This window comes from Azolla caroliniana, unplaced genomic scaffold, assembly GCF_043228905.1.
Source record: "Azolla caroliniana isolate FFs.n. ecotype wild unplaced genomic scaffold, voAzoCaro1.0.p SCAF_4, whole genome shotgun sequence".
NCBI lineage: Eukaryota > Viridiplantae > Streptophyta > Polypodiopsida > Salviniales > Salviniaceae > Azolla > Azolla caroliniana.
In genome coordinates, this window is record NW_028230439.1 from 9,989,283 (window position 1) to 10,009,617 (window position 20,335).

Here is a 20,335-nt window from a genome sequence, read left to right on the forward strand (position 1 = left end):
TAACGGCATAACTGAAGAACTTGGCTACAGGTATACAAAGAGACATTCCATGCTCTTGAGAAAAAATGCATATATTCCCTTGAGCTAAGGATATAAATTTGTGAGCTTAGATGTACTGAAACTTTTGTCAAAAGCTCTCCAACGTTGGTTGGTCCAAGGTGGCCTTCTGAGAAAGGAAATTATCACCTTTGTTGTCAGGTGATAATGACCTTGATTTGAAAGTGCCAAGGTGGATGTGTCCTACACCAATTGCTGGAGTTTGATCTATTGAAACCCTCTTAGAATGTTATGGTCTTATAGACAAAGAGACAATTTTAGAACCACCTAGCAGAGCCTTCAAGACACTTCGTTTGCACTGATACTTTCTCCCATTATGAGAAATACAATCAACTATCCCATCCCTAGGCCCTAGGTGATAGTAGTCAGAGCCATTGATGTGTGCCACACATGATATCTACACCCATCTGAACCACAGCCCTAATTCCAATAACTTCATAACTTCATCAGATCAGATTTATTATTGCACTGGAATACATGAAAACAGAGGTTCCTTTCTCATTTTCATATTGAAACACTCATAAAGGTGTCAACAAAATGTGTATAGAGAAACTGTATAAAAGGGTGAATTTTTATTCATGAAAAATATGGACCTTCAGACAGCAAAAATCTCACATCCACTAATGAAACACCTCATTATGGTTTCAAGGCCTTACTATGACATTTGATTATACTTCTCGTTATAAATAAAACACTCAAAACATGTTAATAGGATACAGGCACTGATATGAAATAATGCAAGAAGAAGCCTATGATTAATTGTAATGAATTTTATACGGGTATGTGACAAATGAACACTATATTATTGAGTTGCCTCACATTTTTCACTAATGTCCACGGTACAAATACTTCATTACTTTCGATTTATATTGTTCAGGGTGTACCTTGTCACCCGATTGTTTGCACCCAAAATCTAAATCAAAGGGATTCTCCAGCATTTCTGGCAAGTAGAAGAACTCAGGGATAAGTTCCTTAACGTCTGCGGTGTTTGTGTGACTTGCACTTAACCATGTGTCTTTTATACTGCTGAAAAGACGATCTGCATGATCAAATTGGCCTCCTTGCAAATTTTTGCTCTCCATACTGAAAGGTGGTACTCTAATAAGATAAAATAGCACTATTCCTGCACTTGAATAATGTGATCCATAGTGGAAGCTTGGTATTTCAGGATCATCCCAGCTATCATACCTGCTCATTGACAGCACTGATATTTAGTACCTGTTGGGAAGAAAAACTAAGTTCTGATCATTTAGCTAACTATACCTTTTTCTAAAATCCTCTTCCCTTTCAGCAGTTAAAGCTCCCATTGGTTTGTCTAATCGGCGAAAACTTCTTGGATCATCAAGATTTAGATGCTCACTGTCATAATCGGCTAAGACCCAGGGAAAAACTGGATATTGTGTGAGATCATTATATCCGCGTCCTGCAAGAGTGTTCAAATGCATCAAGTATTGGAAGTTGCTGATTTCACCGTTCTGCCACCGTTTGCTGAATGATTTAGCCATCATCTTGAATAACCGACCTCCTTCACCATTCTCTTGCTTTGCTGCCACAGAAATTGTAGTATCCAACCTACACAATGCAAGACAGTACATAAGAAGATGCTATTCATGATGACGTGAGAATAACGAGATCATGTGCATACATGATGTTTCTTGGAAGATTCATTCCAAGAAGATTTTTGAAAACTTCGTCTCGCTCATTTTTGTGGAACACAAGCAAGTCATTGCAACCATCCATGCTGAAAAGTTCAATTGCAACAGGTCGAAGCTGGTAACGCCGCTTCAGAAGTTCATGAATACTGTCCAATTTCCACATGTGCCAAGGATGCACCATATGACTAACACTTCGAGATTTTTCTCTCCCCCAAGCACCTCCACTGTATGCCCAAGCTCGAGCCCCTAACCATTCACTTGAAGTTTCTTTCCAAGAACTACTTGGCTTTAGGTCTTGAAATGAGGCAGCAGTTGAGTTATATTTCACTCCGAGTGCTTGATCAATCACAGACATTTCATCCTCACTAACTTTCTCACAGATGTGCCCTGTATCGTTAATGTAAAAATTTTCTATAATGTACAAACACATTTCTCCAATGAGAAACAATCCGTCTTTCTTTTCGAGCCCAACAACTCTTTCACAGTTGTATCGGTACCTTACCTTCTCCCCAGGCTCTAGAAATGGCCTAATCAGGTATTCACCATCATCAGGAACATCTTTATCGAAGTCTTCTTGTCTTGGAGAGCTTTGACAAGAAACTGAAAAGTCTCCAACATTACTGGTTTGAGCAGAAAAAACACTGTTACTTCTGTCAAGCTTTTGGGAAGAGGATAGTAGCACTGAGGAAGATGTGCTACTATCCTCTCTTCCTTTATTATCCTCTTCTTCATCCTCCAAGCCTTCTAACAAGTCTTTATTACTATAACTTGGCATGTTTTGGTTTGTATTACCAACCGAGAAGAGATGAAAAAACGAGTCATAATCAGGATCCATGACATCCCATTTGACATCATTCAGTGCAGTATTTAATTTGTCATCCTGTGCAGATTCCAAGAGTAACTGGGGTTTGTTAGTAAAGAACAAATCAATCTTTACTTTACAGCGCACAAATTTTTTGCGCATACGATATGGACCTTCAGTTGTACAGAGTTCCCAGTCCAGTTCTTCCTTTGATGTAACCTTCAGCATTGGTAATGCCCCACATTCATGTGCAAGATGTTGAACGTGTACCTCCCATTCACTTTCTGCATGAAGAACCCAACCATACTTGTCCTGTCTCAAAACTCTGAGTTCTGTTGACATTGCATCCCTTACCACATCAAGAGCATAGCGTCTTTCATTCATCTGGTTCCAATGGTGGTCTTCAACCTTTGATATTTTCCGGAGCCTTCGTGACATTTCACGTTTTCGTCTACTTTCGCCAAAATTCATCCAGACTCCTGGAAGTTTTGCAGAACTTGCAACATATTTCATCCACATTATCGAAGCACACTGCTCCAGAACTTTCGAAATTACCTCTCTGGAATTTCTGAACCACACATAAAACTGAGCCAAGTCTTTAGATAACAGCCTATCCAGTCCACCATGCAGGATATCCAAAGGTTCACCTTGGCTCGGCCTTACAATTAGTAGTTCTTCCAAAGCAGGAGATCGGAAGGCTATCAAACATCTCATAATCTCCACAGCATGAGTACGAACAGATGGCCTTGTGTCCCACAGCATTGTTATGCTGTTGACACAGAGACAGCAGATTAGATCAGTGTCCATATTAACTGCACAAAATATCAGTTGCCTGTGGGCAATAACCAATTGGAGCACGGTACATATATCTATGTTACATGATAGAAATATTCCATCTCCATCTTCTGGCCTACTGTATTCAGTTCCTGCTAAACAAGAAGAGATGAATTCATCTTCTCCAACAGCAGTTAGAAATGATGGTGTGAAGCAATACATAATCATGCGGTTCATGCTTTTAAATAATCCTAGCACATATGATTCAACTTGCCGAGCCCCTCCCTTGTTCCTTGATAGAAATCCCTTCCCACTAACTGTTGCTTCCAATTTCCTGTCTTTGTTAGCAAGTTGTAACATTGACAATAAAAACTCTAAAACCTTGAGTACTGATCCAGGTTCAGCAAAAGCACCCATATAGACACGATCTACCAGTAGAACACTAAAAGCCTCCAAGTTTGCAGACCATTTAGCCTTATCTAATCTTTTGTTCACTTCTTCCTCATCACGTAACAACCTGCGCTCAAAAAACCCAACCAAACGACTTAAGCACAAACCTTGGAAACAGAGCACACTATCAGCAGCAATAAATAATGGTGCTGCTTCCAGGACTGCTTCTACAAGGGGCACGGCCTTCACTTGATCGCATAAACCATCTGCAAGCACCTCAGCAACCAAATCTAGCACAGAAACGGCCGCTGCAGAGCAAGGACCACCACCTGAACCTAAAGAATCTAGCTTCAAGAGGAACTCTGGCTTTATTTTCAGGATGCTTTTCTCTGGAATTTCTTCTTCAGTTGCACTTGCAGCATCCGTTGCACTTAGTTTGTAGTAGATATCAGAATGGAAACTAGTAGTGCATGTAGAGCGTGTGGACAGTGAAGTCAGAGAAGCAGTACCTACATTGGTTTCACTATATGTTGATCTTCTTATCCGTGACAGTGAACGATCAAAAGGACTGATAGACATTGAATCTACATGTTTGTTGGCTGTTAGCATACGAGATGCTTCTGAAATAGTTGAGTTTGGAGATAATACAAAAGGAGAACCGTTATATTCAGTCTCCACAGTTGGAGATGGAATATTTTTTTCTACATGCTCCTCATTGTCAGCAGGTGTTGAAACAGCTGCGAGCACGACCAAATGGTCAACACTGTCCAAAGGAAAGATATTCAAAGCACATACAACATCTTCTGAATGAATGCTGTCATCCTCCAAGTTTGGACTATTGTTTGATTCTTTGGAGCCTGAAATCGATCGTGTAATGCTCATAACAGTGTCCTTCACAGTCAAGCACCTGACCTCTTGCACTTGACGAGATGAATGCGAAACTAGTTGCTTGGAAGTAAAATCTGAAGATGCGATATTGGAGCTCATAGCATCATCTAAATCCGCGCAATTTGAAAGTTCCCTCACTTCCTCATGCTTGGAACATTGTATAACATATGCAGACCTGATCCAATAATATCAACTTACGAAGAAGAAATGTGGAACTAGAATACAATGAAATCCCACTGATCGCAATTAATACCTAGCTCATTGAAGAAGGAAATCATACCTGATTGCTGAAAAATAAAGATCTGTACAGCTATCCAAAATTTCTTGTCGCCGAAGTGCACTTGAGAAATGCTGACACATCTTTGCAAGATCTACCATATAGCGTAAAATTGATGTTACTACTTCAGGAGCAGCCACCTCACCACTAAGAAATCTTGCTGCGTAGGTTTTATGCAATAATGCTTCGCCCTGTAGTTCTTCTGTGGTATCTACAAGACCTCTAAATTTCTCATCAAGTGAAAAGTTTATCTGCATCTGATCCCCCATCTCATCCGCTAATTGCAATTGTAAAGTTACTCTATCAAAAGCTGCTTTTGACATGGTTATGATTGTTTCCAGAAGGTCAGTGAACACTAGCTCTTGAGAACTTCCATTATCTGGCATTAGAGCAAGAAAGTCAAGCATTCTCACTTCTGGTTGCCTTGGGTAAACGGGTTTACCAAATATAAGACAGAAAACAATGTAATACACTTCTGGGCAGTCAAAAAAAATGGGAAGAACTTGTACAAGCCCTTGAAAACCACCACTACTAGAGAACTTTGTTGCAAAGGTTGTTGAAGAAGATAGGCATACCCCAAGCAAGGTCATGACCCAGCGCATGGTTGTAGGGTGAACAGCCTCATCGAGAAGAAATGTGATTAGCTTTGAAGACACAATTTTGTGCCATCGCTCTAATATATCTTCGGAAGAAATAGTTACTTGAAGATCAATAAGCATTTCAAGTAGCATGTTGCGGACTATAACTTGCATTCCCATAGGTTCCCTCGGTATAGCAGACCTCTGTCTTATTTCTAGGGGCTCAAATGTCATCACCACAAAATCAACCACACTCTTAAGTTCAGATGCAAGAAAGCCATCTTCCAATAGAATTCCCAAGAGAACCACTAACTTTTCCAAGATAGGGATCTCCACATCACCTCGCTGCAAAGTAACCAGTAGGTGTTGTATGATATTGATACGCCGTAGCATTGTCAGATTGTGGTTTCTATATCTATGCATTGACACAAGACTCTCAATGAAACCAAGTAAAGCAACCTGAACTGTGACAGGAGCAGCAACCCACAGAGTCCAGTCTAGAAGAACGTACTCCATCATCTCTGAGTTGAAAAGAAGAAGGCTCTTTGATATTTCTGTGGGAAGATCAATTGCCTCTACGTCTGAGACATGGCTCATTATCTCTTGCTGAAAATAATCTGTAGTATCTATCTGGGATTCAATAGGAGAAACTGCATCTCCACTTACATTGGATAGAAGTGGATTCTTCACATTATCAGAAAATGTAGAAGAGCTAAGGGTCATAGAATTAATGGAAGAATCTGAAACTAGTACATCAGATATGTTGACAGAGGAGGCTTCACACACAGCAATCTTAAAGAGCATATCAAGGTCCTGCATATCAAAAAAACACATATGGCGACGAAGAAATAAAGCAAGGAGATGATAGCCTTTACTAACTGACATATCTTGAACATTGTGAGGGCTCCAATGAAGAGCACTAGTCAGCAAAGAAATTGCTACATGCAACATCTCTTTGCTTGCAGCAGCTTCAATAAGAGCCAATATTACTACAACCCCACCAATTTTACTGATATTTTCACCGATGCTAAATGGCTGGTATATGCTGATATCACCATACAATCTTGCGATACGCGGTATGCCTGAACAAAAAGCAGTCTAAAATTCTGTTAGCCCAAAACATTTGAGTAAAGTAGTGGGAAGCAATTGATGATAAATTAATAGAAACAGCTTTCACGCACCACCAGATGGTGAAGCAGCAGCTGATAATGGATCAACTAGATTCACAACAGCTTGAGACCCTGAGCCCCTTGCATCAATGGAAGTTCCATCAAAGCAAAAAACCAGTTTCTTACTAGCAAGTTGTGCTGCAAAAATTGCTAGTCTGTCTAGGTCCCAAACAACGCCACTTCCCTCTGTTCTACTTGGATTTCTTCTTCGAGTAGTTTCCACCTTCTGATTAGAAGCACCAAGTGCTAGCTCTACTTCCAATGCTTCAAAAGTTGCCAAGTTATCCCCACCACAAGCCTCATATGGTATGAACCTCAGTAAGTCAGTGTCCTGAAAAAGACCACGGTAACTCCTTCCTAAAGCATACATCAGAAATACTGATGGTGCCGGAAGGACTTCTTCAAACAGATAACATGAACCAAGACTCCAAAGCACTGGCAATATCTCAACTTCAGTTGGATGTGCCCCAATTGTTGCCTGAAGTGTTTTTCTAACTGGTGATGCTGAGTATGCAAGTTTTCCAGCTTGTCGGAGTCGCCCATTTACATAGAGGCAAGCAGCACTGGATTGAAATAAACCAGTCAGAGCATTGGGCTTATTCTGCACCACCACTATGTGGTGCCAGACACCTTCTTCAAGGTAAACTCCGTTGAAAGCCAGTATATTAGAATTACCTGTTGCCAGAACTAAACTTCCAGAATCGTCCATATACAAGTCAGCATACACTTGGCTCTTCTCCTCTGCAGAGCCTACTGAAAAAATCCTGATTTTAGCATATTCCCTTTCAGATGCACCTGCTCTATACTTTGAATGACGTTTCTTAGAAATCGATAAGACATCTGTCATATTATGCTTCGTTTTCAGGAAACCTTTGTACCGTATCCAACAAGAAAATGAATATCCTGCCGGGGGTGGCCAAGCCCTTTCACCGAGTGAAATTGCCATGCAGGCATATCCATTTCGACCCGGTGACATCTCCATAAAGGGTACTAGAAAGCTGTTTTCAGAAGCCATATTCTGTCGCTGAATCAGCTTCTTGATGGAATGAAGAGTTTTTTGCCCAAATTCCTTCTTTGATGCATCTCTCCCCAACCATACCCACTTTGCCAAAGTTCTTAGCTCAGATGCAGACAATCTGCAAAAATGATCATGTTGAAGTTTTGAAGGATTAGAAACAGGAAAATAGATTATGTAGAAACTCATGCAAATAGGTACATATACGCTTGAGGATACCTATATGAGCCAAGGATTTCCACAATGTTTAGGATATGTTCCAGCATTGGCATATCTCCATCCATTGTATCAGCAATCTCCAACAATAAACTAACACATCCTATGGCAACAAACATTAGTATGAATACTAAAATTCTCCTCTATGCATTCGTATACAACTCAACTGTAATCATGATGAGGTGAGAGCTTTTATGCAGAAGCTCAATCAAATAGGACCAATGCAGATGTTCCCCTATATAGCTGGTTTATGTGTTTCTATGTTCGGGCAATGGCAATTTGCCGTGCACGTAGGCCTCGGCCCCATGGACCACGACCTCGACACCCTTGTCATTGACAGATAAAAGCCATTATCTCCTGCCATCGTAGGTGCTTCCCTCGCTTCGGAGACATTTCCATTCTGGATCGACCTATGCTAGAGATCTTTCGAAGACAAAAGCTACAATATACCTAACTTGAGGATCTCACATGTGTCAAAAACCAGATTCCCTCATTAATTTTCTTTTCATGTTATTTACTGTGTAATATTTATTTTATTTTGATTTGTTCTCAAAGATGAGACAACACTTAAGATGTAATCTCTTATTTGGTCTTATAGGCCATTTTGGCCTCTTAAAAGACATTAATATATCTTTCTTTCTTTCTTTCAAGGACCCATTCAGAAAAACCTTCTAGTTTTTGAAATTGGCATAGGTGCACAGTTCAAATCCAGACCTATAGCTTACAAGGAAAGTATATTAAATGTTCTGAAGAGATGAATGTCACAAAGCAGAGGAACTCTCCTCGAGAAGCTTAGATAAAAATAACAAAATGTCTAATGTGTATTTGACATGAGAATAGAATCAGTGAGAAATTCAGTAAGATAAAAGTCATTGTGTTAACTTCAAATATTTTACTCCAGAAGATTGCATCAGGACGGCATAGTAAATTTGAGTGCGTGGATGTGTGCTTCCCTGATTAAGTCTGTATTAGGAAAGAAAGAAAGATCATCTTTTAAGAGGAAATATTGTTTAATACTGTCGGAGAATAATCTTAGAAAAGAGTTTCACATCCACCTGCCAACTACATACATGAGGAAAGCGCCAACTGTGGAAAGCAGCGACTGGATAATTCACATCTTTAATAGAGCCATGTATGAAGGTTTCCCTACTAGATGGACAGAACATACCATTGTGCCAATCCTCAAGAGTGGAGACTCCATGATGCCAAGCAACCATAGGACAATCATGATTGCCCATTACTTGGCTAAACTATATGGCTCGATCCTAGAGTCAGCATTGAGTATGTGGGCAGAGAGTGAAATTACTGCTGTTAAGCCAGAGGTGGATTTCCAAAAAGCCTTTGACACTGCGTCACATGCTTGGCTTATGCAACAGCTAGAAGTCCTTGCTATCCCTACAGATATGCAATTGGGGAATCTATGCACTGTATGAATTCATGTCGGGAAAAGTGCAGTCTCCCAATGGTTTGTCAAAGGCGGTGGCTAGCACAATCGGAGTGAAATAAGGATTCCCACTTTCACTCACTCTCTTCGGTCTATAGATGAGGTATCACATTACGTAGAGAGATTTGGGAGTTCTAGCGCATGCCTAACGGGTATAGCTATACAAATATTACTATATGCTGATGATGTGCTGATTTCCGACTCACTGGAGGGACTACAAAGATATCTAAATTCCTTGAAACTATTTTGGACAGACAAAGGTTTGTCAATAAACATGGATAAATTAAAGTGATGGTGCTTAACACCAGCCAAGCATGGGTACCAAGATCAGAACAAGAACACTTCTTGGGAGCGGGAAGGGTGGCATACACACACTCCTACACATACCTAGGAGTAACATTTACAGGGTGTGGTAAGCTTCTTGTGCTTGACTTTCTCATGGATATGCAACCCTTGCTGCTCTCGAAAGATAATGCGCACATTTGCAGTTCCAAGAGCCACAAACTAAACTGTGTCTATTTGATACACTTGTGACACCAACTCTTCTCTATGGAGTAGAAACATGAGGACTGAGTCTTAACAAGGCAAATTATTGGAAAGATTTAGAGAGACCTTTAGTGTCAATGATTGCCTGCATAATAAGGAGCAAAGCATCGGTGCCCCATGATATAATCTGGGTAGACATGGGAGCAGCCCTTATAATCACCGAGTCACTATTCTGAGCAGTCACCTATATCCAACATCTTTGGGAGCTCCTTAAAGGTACTCAAGGTTGGCACTTATGTCATCAAGACAATTGTCTGAACATAGAGACATTCATTGTTGGCATCCTGAAAAGCAGCAATGGTTCGAGTCACATGGCATAATCATAAATGCACAACCATCGTTCCAATATAGCTTGGATTGTCCCCATCTAAATATGACCAAAGTGGAAATGAATAGAGTGATCCGAACTAATATTATTAACTTGGAAACAAGATAACATGGATCAGCCCCAAAATACCACTTGGTACGAAAATGGCCCAATACAAGATACGTTTTACACACATCGGAGGACGGATTCATCATCAGGCCATCTTATAGGGACATACAGCGTTGCGCAGTGTGATAAGGCAGATGTGAACTTCATCACATCAGTTAGAGATTGAGGTAGGCACTTATGCATGGATACCTCTAGAAGAAAGAACTTGCCAATTGTGTTATCAAGGAGTGGAATCCGAAGAACACTATGTTTGTTATTGTCATATCTTTTATGAAATAAGAGTGAGATACCATTGCCTCTTTAAATTGGCCTTTAGCCCCATCGCTCCTACTAATGATACAAGTCAATCAAGGGCTACACAAATGGGCTCCTGACCAGGACATAACAAAGGCATAGATCGGGAAATGGCAATTTGTTGTGCACGTAGGCCCCGGCCACAAGGACCACGATCTCACCACCCTTGTCATCGACAAATAAAGGCCATTATCTCCCACCATTGCAAGTGCTTCGATTGCTTCGGAGACCTCTCCATTCTAGATCAACCTATGCTAGAGAACTTTTGAAGACAAGAGTGACAATATATCTGATATCTGACTTGAGAATCTTACATGTTCCGAAAACAAGATTCTTTAGTCTCCTTTTACTTATTTACTTATATGTTTACTTAGCAGTATTTATTTAATTTTAATTTGTTGTTCTCAAAAATGAGACAGCACTTAAGACGCAATCTCTTGTTTGGTCTTATAGGCTATTTTGGCCTCTTAAAAGATGTTAATATATCTTTCTTCTTTCTCTGTGACTAGTGGGGCTGATCCCAACTCAGTTCTAGCTATCTCAAAGATCATAATCGGTCTCTTGTGGACAGTAAAAAAATATATTCTCTTTCTGTCTATATGGTACTGATGTTTTGTCCTTAGCTTGGGGGATTCTCATAACTAGTGGCCTTCCTATTTTTCTTCTGCATTGAGGAGACTTGGTCCTTGGCGCTATATATAAATACATTCTCTCTCAAGTGGCACCAAAGCTTCAGAAACTCTAGAGTGTGAATGTCTCTTTCGAGGATAAATAGGGATCTGTAAATGTGGCTATCAATAAATATTGACTTTGTGTACTCAACTCGCCACCCGTTAAATAGAAACTGATGATTGAACGTAATTGTTGTTACACTTAATGTGTATCCTATGAAATCTTTGGTGTGAACATAGTTATAATAGTGTGAACCTAGTTAAGTAACTGTTGGGTGTGAACATACTTAGAATAGTATGAACCTAGTTAGGTAGCTGTTAGGTGTGAATATAGTTATAATAATGTGAACCTAATAAAGTGACTGTTGGATTTCCACCTACTTGTAAAAACTGGTTATATAAACCATTCTACATCTTTGAATTCAGCGCTCGTTTTCCCTAATCTACAGATATTTCCTTAAGTCTTCTAAGTGATCTTGTTGTGTGAGAGTTAGTCTAAGATCCCTGCAATTCTACATATGGCATTAGAGCAGGTTTAGGTTACTTTCTCTATCCTATCCTTCCAAATAGGCATACACAGATCTTTTTGTTTATCTCTTCCCACCTAAGAAGACATCAAACCTCTCCATCTACAGCAACGAAAGTTCGAACAACAGAAAACTGCAGCATGATATGGTACGCAATCTTCCTTCCATTCATGTACCATCTAATTATGTTTGTAAGGGATGTATTCTAGGAAAGATGCACAAGTTTTCATTTCCAAAAGATGCAAATGTTTTGGCAACACGCAAACTTCAACTTGTACATAGTGATGTATGCAGCCCAATGAGAACACCATCAATTGGAGGTTATCTTTATTTTCTTACATTCATTGATGATACTACCCGACACACTTGGGTTTATCCTTTGAAGGAGAAATCCAATGTCTTTTCATGCTTCAAAGAATTACTCTTCGCATCGATAGAGGGGGTGAGTACATATCTCAAGAGTTCAATGTTTTCTTGAAGGACAGAGGTATTATCCATCAATGCACCACTCCATACACACCACAACAAAATGGTTTGGCTGAGAGAAAGAATAGATCTCTCATGGTGATAGCAAGATGCATGCTCAACGGTAAGAAGCTACCTCATAAGTTTTGGTTGGAAGCTGTAATGTGTACAAACTACGTTTTGAATAGATGCCCCACAAAAGCAATAACAACTATCACTCCATATGAGGCTTAGACTGGTCACAAGCCAAATGTTGGACACATGAGAATATTTGGAAGCTTGGCTTATGCATTTGTGCCACACCACAGTAGCGCCATAAGCTTCAAGACAAAGCAACAAAATGCATCTTTGTTGGCTACAGCAAAGAAAGCAAAGGTTATCGGTTGTTTCAGCCCACTACTGGTAAGATCATCATCAGCCGAGATGTGATATTTGCTGAAAATGAAGCTCAACCATTTGTGGATTGCTCCAAAGAGCCAGTTCTTGATCAACCAGATGCATTTGATACTTTGCTACCATTGCTCCAAAATGTTGTGTTTGAAGGTGATCGATAACCCAACCTCATGGAGGTAATGTGCAGGTTTTGCATCTGCAACAACATGTTCCAAACAAAGATGTAGATCAGCCAAGCAATGCTCAAATTGATCTCTTGCAACATCCCAATGTGGTTGAAAATGAGCAATCAAACATTGTTGATAATAATGCTGACTTACAGGTCATTAACCCACATGATCGTGACATGGAATTGGAGGAAGAACAAGCCTCTTCTCAGCAAGCAAGAACAGTTCCTAAATGGCTGATTAACACCCTTATGGACACCAAACTCAAGTTTCCTCTTCAGGGTAAAACCCGGTCTACTATTTAGCAAGATGAACTGCATTATGTGCATCATGCTCTTATCGCTGAAATTTGTGATGAGGAACCACTCTCTCTTAAGGATGCATTAGCACATGACCATTGGGTTGAAGCCATAAAATCAGAACTTGGGTCCATCTACAAGAACAACACTTGGGAGTTATGTGATTTACCTAAAGGTAGAAAAGCAATTGCCACCAAGTGGATTTACAAAGTCAAGCGTAATGCGGATGGATGCATTGATCATTTTAAAGCAAGACTTGTGGCAAACGGCTGTTCCAAAAAAGAGGGGATAGACTATGAATAAACCTTCGCCCCGACTTCAAAGATGACTACAATCAGAGCTACAGTTGCTGCAGCAGCAATTAAGGGATGGAAGGTTCACCAATTAGACATTAAAACCACCTTAAATGGAGATTTAGAAGAAGAGGTTTATGTAGCTCAACCTCCAGGTTTTGTAATTAAAGATACATAAACTAAAGTTTGCAGGCTACTTAAAGCTTTGTACGGCTTGAAGCGAGTACCTCGAGCGTGGAATGCAAAGATCCATGCTCATCTTCTTCAACTCAGTTTTGTAAACAGCCATTTCAAAGCTGATCTTAGTAAGACATTTGAACTTACAGATCTTGGTCATCTCCATTACTACCTCAGCATTCAATTTATTATTGTTGAGGGGGGCATTTTTCTCAGTCAATGAAAGTACATCGAGAAGCTCCTACAACGATTCAAGTTTGAAGACTACAAGCAAATCTCCACCCTTGTAGAAGCAGGATTCAAATTCTCATACCGAGACAAAGGAGAACCAACTGATGTACTCTTATACCAGCAAGCTGTAGGTTGTTTGATATTTTTGTGCAACACGTGACCTGACATTCAATATGCTGTTTCGCAATTAAGCAGGTTTATGCACAGCCCTAGAATAAAGCATTGGCAAGCAACCAAGCGAGTTTTCTGTTACCTCAAAGGCACTATGGATTTCAGCCTCTTCTATGGAGAAGGAAATTCATCTACTTTAACAGCCTTCACTGATAGTGATTGGGCTGATAGTAACCCTAAACCCTAAACCCTAAACACCTGGATAATGACCACATTACTTTTGGGGGGTTTGTTACACTTAATGTGTATCCTATGAAAGCTTTGGTGTGAACATAGTTATAATAGTGTGAACCTGGTTAAGTAATTGTTGGGTGTGAACATACTTAGAATAGTATGAACCTAGTTAGGTAGCTATTAGGTGTGAATATAGTTATAATAGTGTGAACCTAATAAAGTGACCGTTGGGTTTCCACCTACCTGCAGAAACAGGTTATATAAACCATTCTACATCTTTGTAATCAGCGCTCATTTTCCCTAATCTACAGATATTTCCTTATGTTTTCTAAGTGATATTGCTGTGTGAGAGTCTAAGATCCCTGCATTTTCTACAATTGCTTATGCCTGAGTTATGTTAAGCATCAAAATCTTCATCTTTTTACTATCACACAGACCTTATCTTCATGAATTGCACGCAGAGCATCTAGAGATTTTTGCTGACTCTCTGGTAAGAGAGAAAAAGTACATCTAAGAACGTGGAAAATGTTAACAGTTTGAGACTTGGCAAAAATAGCAACAATAATAAGTCAATTAAATAATAAACATTTCCACACTTATAGATGTAGACCAACCATCACTGCTAAAATTCTGTACAGGCATGTTCAGAAATTCATATAGAGCAGTATGGAGTGGTAGAATCAATTGAATTAAGTGCCACCATTGTATAAATATCTGTGAAATCTTAAATAATAGGTGTTCCTTGGTTTGCATGCCTAGCTATTCTACCTATGCACCTGCATGTATACAATGTGATAAAGAATTAACTTACCAGCAGCTGTAATAGAGTCTTGATTCTGTGTAGAACCCTCTGCAAGCGTCATTATCACTCCCAAAACTTTCAACTGCAACTGATATGAAAAGCATTTCAAACAGCTTAGCACCACCATAATGGCACCTGCATTTAATACAAGGTGAGACCAATCTGCAGTAGACTGTTCAGTTTCAAGTGCATTGATTGAAGCTACTGTACAATCTCCATATTTTGCAGTACAATCTAATTCTGAATGTGAACGTGCACTCTGATGGCACAAAATCAGAAGCTCTCCAGGTGGACCTTTTTTCTCTACAGCTAGGCTTAGAAGCAGGTCTGCAACTAGTTCTTCATGTTCCAAGGAAAATAAACCTGTGTCACATAAGACTTCTTTGAAAGCCTGTGAGGAAATGACTTTGTGCAACCTCCCTCTATTGACAGCATTCCCTGAAACTGCTGCTTTAACTACATTTATCAATGCCTCAAAGACATCAATGTGACAAGATTTATTCTTTCTCACCACATCCAGGGGAGTGTTTAGACTGAAATCAAGACCTTGGAAGCTATGTAACACTGTGGAAAGCAGGTCAAAACCAGTAGTTGCACCAAACACGTCAGTACATGCATTATTTACACTGAGTATCCGAAAAATGGCCCACAAAATGTCTCTCTTTGTCTCCATGTCCACCTTGATTTGTTGACCTATAAGATTTGCAGTTCCATTTTTTGCCATCTCAATAAGTGCACTAAACTCTTCAGAATGGGACTGCATATATAACAAAATAGATTATTAGTCAATTAGGAATCATGTTTTTTTATCAGATATTGATTGCCAATTATGAACTTGTTGAAAACCAATCCAATATTCAATGGTCTCCATAAAAACAAGACTGACCTGGTTGACATCTTCACAGATAAGACAGTTTAGCAATCGTATGACACCACCACGATGACATGACTGGGCTAAGAGTGGAAGTATTAAGGAAACTCCTTTGTCTCTTCTAAAAGCCATTTGATTCCCCTCGGAACCTTTCAGCATTGCAACCAAACAATCCCAAGCAATAGCAAGTGTACTCTCCTCACCAAAGAGTTGTGCCTTATATGATGATATGCCTGCATTGGAATGAAAAGACAGGCTCCTCAAGATTCTCTCTTTGGCTACATCCTTATTGATTGACATCCTTTCCTGAGACTTAAGAATCTGGGAGTCTAGCATCGATGAAGTGTCCAGTTTCTTAAGATCTTCTGTAAGGACGTCTAATGCTCCAGCTTCTCTAAGAATCTTGTTGTACCCTTTGTCAAATGAAAGCACTTTAGTAAAAAACAACAAGATACTCCTACACAAAGTAACAGGTAGAGGTTGCTGAAATAAACAGCAGAGAGAAAGCAGCTCTTGCTCTGGAATATAGTTCACCACTATAACAGCATATTCCAAAATCTTTAGTAATCGTTCTTGCAGTATCTCAGGGAAGGTAGGCATATTCTGAATGAGAAGGGGAAGGGTACGTAATCTTTGACATAGGCCATAATTTTCTACATTGCTGGAAAAAATATGCAGCAGCCTATCCAGAACTTCCGACTGTAGCTGTACATTATTAGCTTTTAGAAAAATATCCTGCAAAACTTGCACAGCCTCTGTGTCATTGACTTTCCCATCCATATGCCTCCCATCAATGCCTAAATTAGAAGAATGAGTGCCAGCAGCAGATGATTCTGATCCCATGTTTTTAACCCCCATAATAATGCTTTGGGCCTTTGATGTCCCTACTTGAGAAAATTCTACTAATATATCTAATAACTGTGTAAGAACATGAGGCAAAGTACCCTTGGAGTCTTTCGCTTTTTCTTCTGTGCTAAGGCTTATGGTACTATTGTCTACAGCATTAGCAAACTTTTCTGACTCTCCTACCCTGTCATCTTCAGGGATACTATATGTTTCTGCAATTTTCAAAGCGAATTGTAGAAGGCATCGATACCCTTGTGTTTCACGCAGATCATCCCTCAGCCTTACCAACGATTCTGCACATGCAACAAAAGACAATGTTGATCTTCTTTTAAATCTAGAAAATAAACAGGTCTGGGATCTGTCTAGTGGTTTAGGCCATCCTTGTCACCCCCACCCGCCATTGGTTTTCATCATTTGCCATCACACCCCGTGGAGAAAAAAGAAGACAACGATACAAGTAATTTGAAAAGGACACAAAACTGAAATGGGCTTACGTGGTCTGTATGAAAGCTCTACGCATTCTCGCAAAACATCTACAATAGCCACACCAACCTCGGCATCTTGAACTCTGTTATCAAATTCTTGTATATACTTGACAAGAACTTGCATCTGAAAAACTCATAACCACAAAGTACATGTGAATAAAGGAAGTATCTGTCAAATATAATCCTCATGTGAATTTTTCCCACCAGTTGATGCCTATGAATGTATTGAGCTGAGCTGCCATTGTCAGTACTGAGAAGGAGTCCTAGAATCTGCCAGTACATTTGAGGTTAGAATTTGGAAACTCCCAAGCCTACACTTCATTGGGAAAGAAAGAAAGAACCTGTAGAGCTTGCTGATGTAGATAAACACAAGAGAAAGAGAACTTCATGGAGTCGGTATCCTTGGCAGATTGGATGTTAGGTTTGACTACAACATCAAACAACAGCTGCAATGAATCATCATCGGTCAAGCTTTGAGCTGCTCCTGGATGTTGAGCAAGAGCCTTAATAATGTGAACCATACATCCTTCCACCTAGCCAAGAAAATATAGAAGAAAAAAAAGTCAATTCCCCTAAGGCAAGGAAATAACATATGAGATACAGGGTTGTGTTTTAAAACTGAATAAGTGTTAGTGTATGCCTTGCAAGCATTGAGGATTGAATATATCCATTTAAATTTGACCTTGACAGCATAATATTCAATAAATTAGGAAGAGTTCAGAAATAGAACCATTAGTTTATACGCATGCTCTGAAAATGGATCAAGAAACAATTTGTCATCTTTTCCGTTCACCAGTTTCTGCAAAAGAGTGTGTAGAACCCACACGAGGCAAGAAAGAAGTCCTGCATCTAGCAGTGGCTGTACATTAAAAGACTGCAGCCAAAGACATGAAGAAATAGTATTATTGTCTATTTCTGTTTCTTTTTACTGCATAAAAATTGTGTACTATATTCTGTGCAATCCAGAGATTATATGTTTTTCTAAACAAGGCTTATATCAGCTATACGTAGATCCCATTGAAATTACCAAATGGCATAACTCTGAGAACACAATGCGATATATTTGTATAAAACTGTAAAAACTAGCAAACATTTAAGTAAAACTAGCAAAACGAAATATGTGGGCTAAAAGAGGAAGAAGTATAAAAGGAAAATCCATTGGAATTGCAACTCCAGAGAAAATTAGTCCACCTGAGTGAGAAGGCACAATTGCCTGATGATGAGAGTTGTCAAGAGAACAAGATCATTACTTAGGCACCAAGGTATGTTGAAACACAAATTGTGGCCATCTGCTGAAGAGATATAAACAAAGAGAACCTAGGAAGAATAATTCCACAAGAAATAGATGGAAATGGACCAAGAAACCCATCCACCAGTAGCTATGGGTTCGGTTTTGGCTCAAACCGAACCAAACTGTTAAGCTATGGTTTAACGGTTCATCATTTCCAATATATTTAAATGGTTTGGTTTTACTTCAGTTTGGTTCTAAAACATCGGTTTATAGGTTTAAGTGGTTTGATTTAATGGTTTATTGGTTTTTGATTGACTTTTGTTTTATTTTCTTAATAGTTTATTAACTTAATGGTTTCGTTAATGTTTTTTTATTGATTTAATTTACTTACCTTAAATGTTTATTTAATGTAAAGGTTTTTTAGTTTAATTTATTTTTATTTATTTAATTTTCTAATTAATTTAACTTAAATGCTTATTTAATTTAATGTATTTTTATTTATTTAAGTTTTTAATTAATTTAACTTAAATAGTTAGGTTTAAATTTATGATGAAATGGTTCGGTTTGGTTTCAATCAACATTTCACTAAACGGTTTGGTTTACATTTTTTTAAATGGTTTGGTTTAAGTGGCTTGGGAGTTCATAAACGGTTTGGTTTGGTTCGGTTTGGTTTCAAGGCAAAGAAACCGAACCAGGCCCATAGCTATCTACAGGAATAATGACCCCTCCACACACTGAAGGATTCTCCACACAAAAGGCTTCCACGTGTTATGTATGGGAATGTGCCTCTTGTAAGCAACTTAGCTATTAACAATCGATTTAATATCTCTGAATCATAGATACACAACTGTCTCTCTGGACAATTAGTTGTATGCCAAGTAGCTTGAGTACATGTATCCAGTGTACTATCAGCGTAAACAATTACTGACCAACATTCTCAGCTAAAGAATGGTTCTTGTGTGTAGGAGTAAGCAGATGACTGTGGACCGAGATATCAGTAACAATACCTTTAGAACCAAACCAAGTAAATGAGACTAGGTATTGCATTTGATGGAATAAATTGTAAGATCATCAGGAAAGATAGGTAAGAGAGCTCTCTCTATGAGTCAAACGTTATGCAGTTGATCTTCTGTAAGTTCTCTCCTGAGAGAATTCAGAATGAGGTTGGATTCCACATCTGAATTGAAGATATCTATCTGAAACTCCTGGCTCTAACCAAGTCCAGCAATTGGGTGTGTCCCATGATGTGGTATACAAACCAACGGGGATGCTAAAAGATTTCATTCACTTGACTTTCATGATAGCCCTGGTAAGCCAAAAGTCTTTTAACGCTACTTGTGTTGCATCCAATGCAACCTGCGAATATAGATTATAAAACTTTGTGCCATTCACCTGTACAAAATCTACTACAAAGCTGCAGTAATAGGCACATGAGCCCCAAATGAGGACCTGACCTCTGCAATGAACAAGAAAATATATTGTGCCAAGGTAATTTGGAATTCACAGTTAAAACAGATTAATTTTGCAACATTTCAACCTACAGAAATAAATGCCATTGTCAAATAGAAAAAAATACTTACTGGAGATACAAGGATTTCAAGGGCATAAAGCATATTTGCACCAATACTTCTCTCATCCTGCACCATTGAGTAATGTCAGTTCCACCTTATCATAAAAACTGAAATAACAATTTACAAGGATGCTGCATTATTACTACCTTTGAAGACTCCATAAATAGATGCAAAATCTTTTCAACATCACAGCATCCAGTTGAGCTCAGTTTTTTTAGTTTTTCGATTTCTGTAACTAGAGCTTTAGCCACCACAAATGAAAATATGCGTGCATCAACTAGTCTGCCAAAAAGAAAAGAAAAACTAAACAGAAATTCATGTGGCAAGCAGTTGAAGAGCTCTACTGTAAACTTTCACACCCATAGAGGAAAAAGCTCATTGTCTTTTTTATTCACCATCTAAAAGCACACAAAAAATCAA

At 39.1% G+C, this 20,335-nt stretch overlaps 1 protein-coding gene across 2 annotated transcripts in view; it reads right to left on the reverse strand.

The window, feature by feature from the left end:
- LOC147865053 (protein SPIRRIG-like) overlaps positions 1-20,335 on the reverse strand; it is a 28,613-nt gene that overhangs the window by 2,749 nt on the left and 5,529 nt on the right. For both annotated transcript variants that reach the window (XM_087317783.1, XM_087317784.1), the window contains 14 exons: positions 20,062-20,197; positions 19,925-19,981; positions 17,844-17,987; positions 17,455-17,646; positions 17,318-17,383; positions 17,123-17,237; positions 15,798-16,921; positions 14,921-15,668; positions 7,825-7,924; positions 6,603-7,726; positions 4,847-6,503; positions 1,703-4,741; positions 1,321-1,629; positions 942-1,245 (listed from right to left, as the gene is read on the reverse strand). In XM_087317783.1, the coding sequence (XP_087173909.1) occupies positions 942-1,245; positions 1,321-1,629; positions 1,703-4,741; positions 4,847-6,503; positions 6,603-7,726; positions 7,825-7,924; positions 14,921-15,668; positions 15,798-16,921; positions 17,123-17,237; positions 17,318-17,383; positions 17,455-17,646; positions 17,844-17,987; positions 19,925-19,981; positions 20,062-20,197 (9,115 nt within the window). The remainder of the gene's footprint in view (positions 1-941; positions 1,246-1,320; positions 1,630-1,702; positions 4,742-4,846; positions 6,504-6,602; positions 7,727-7,824; positions 7,925-14,920; positions 15,669-15,797; positions 16,922-17,122; positions 17,238-17,317; positions 17,384-17,454; positions 17,647-17,843; positions 17,988-19,924; positions 19,982-20,061; positions 20,198-20,335) is intronic.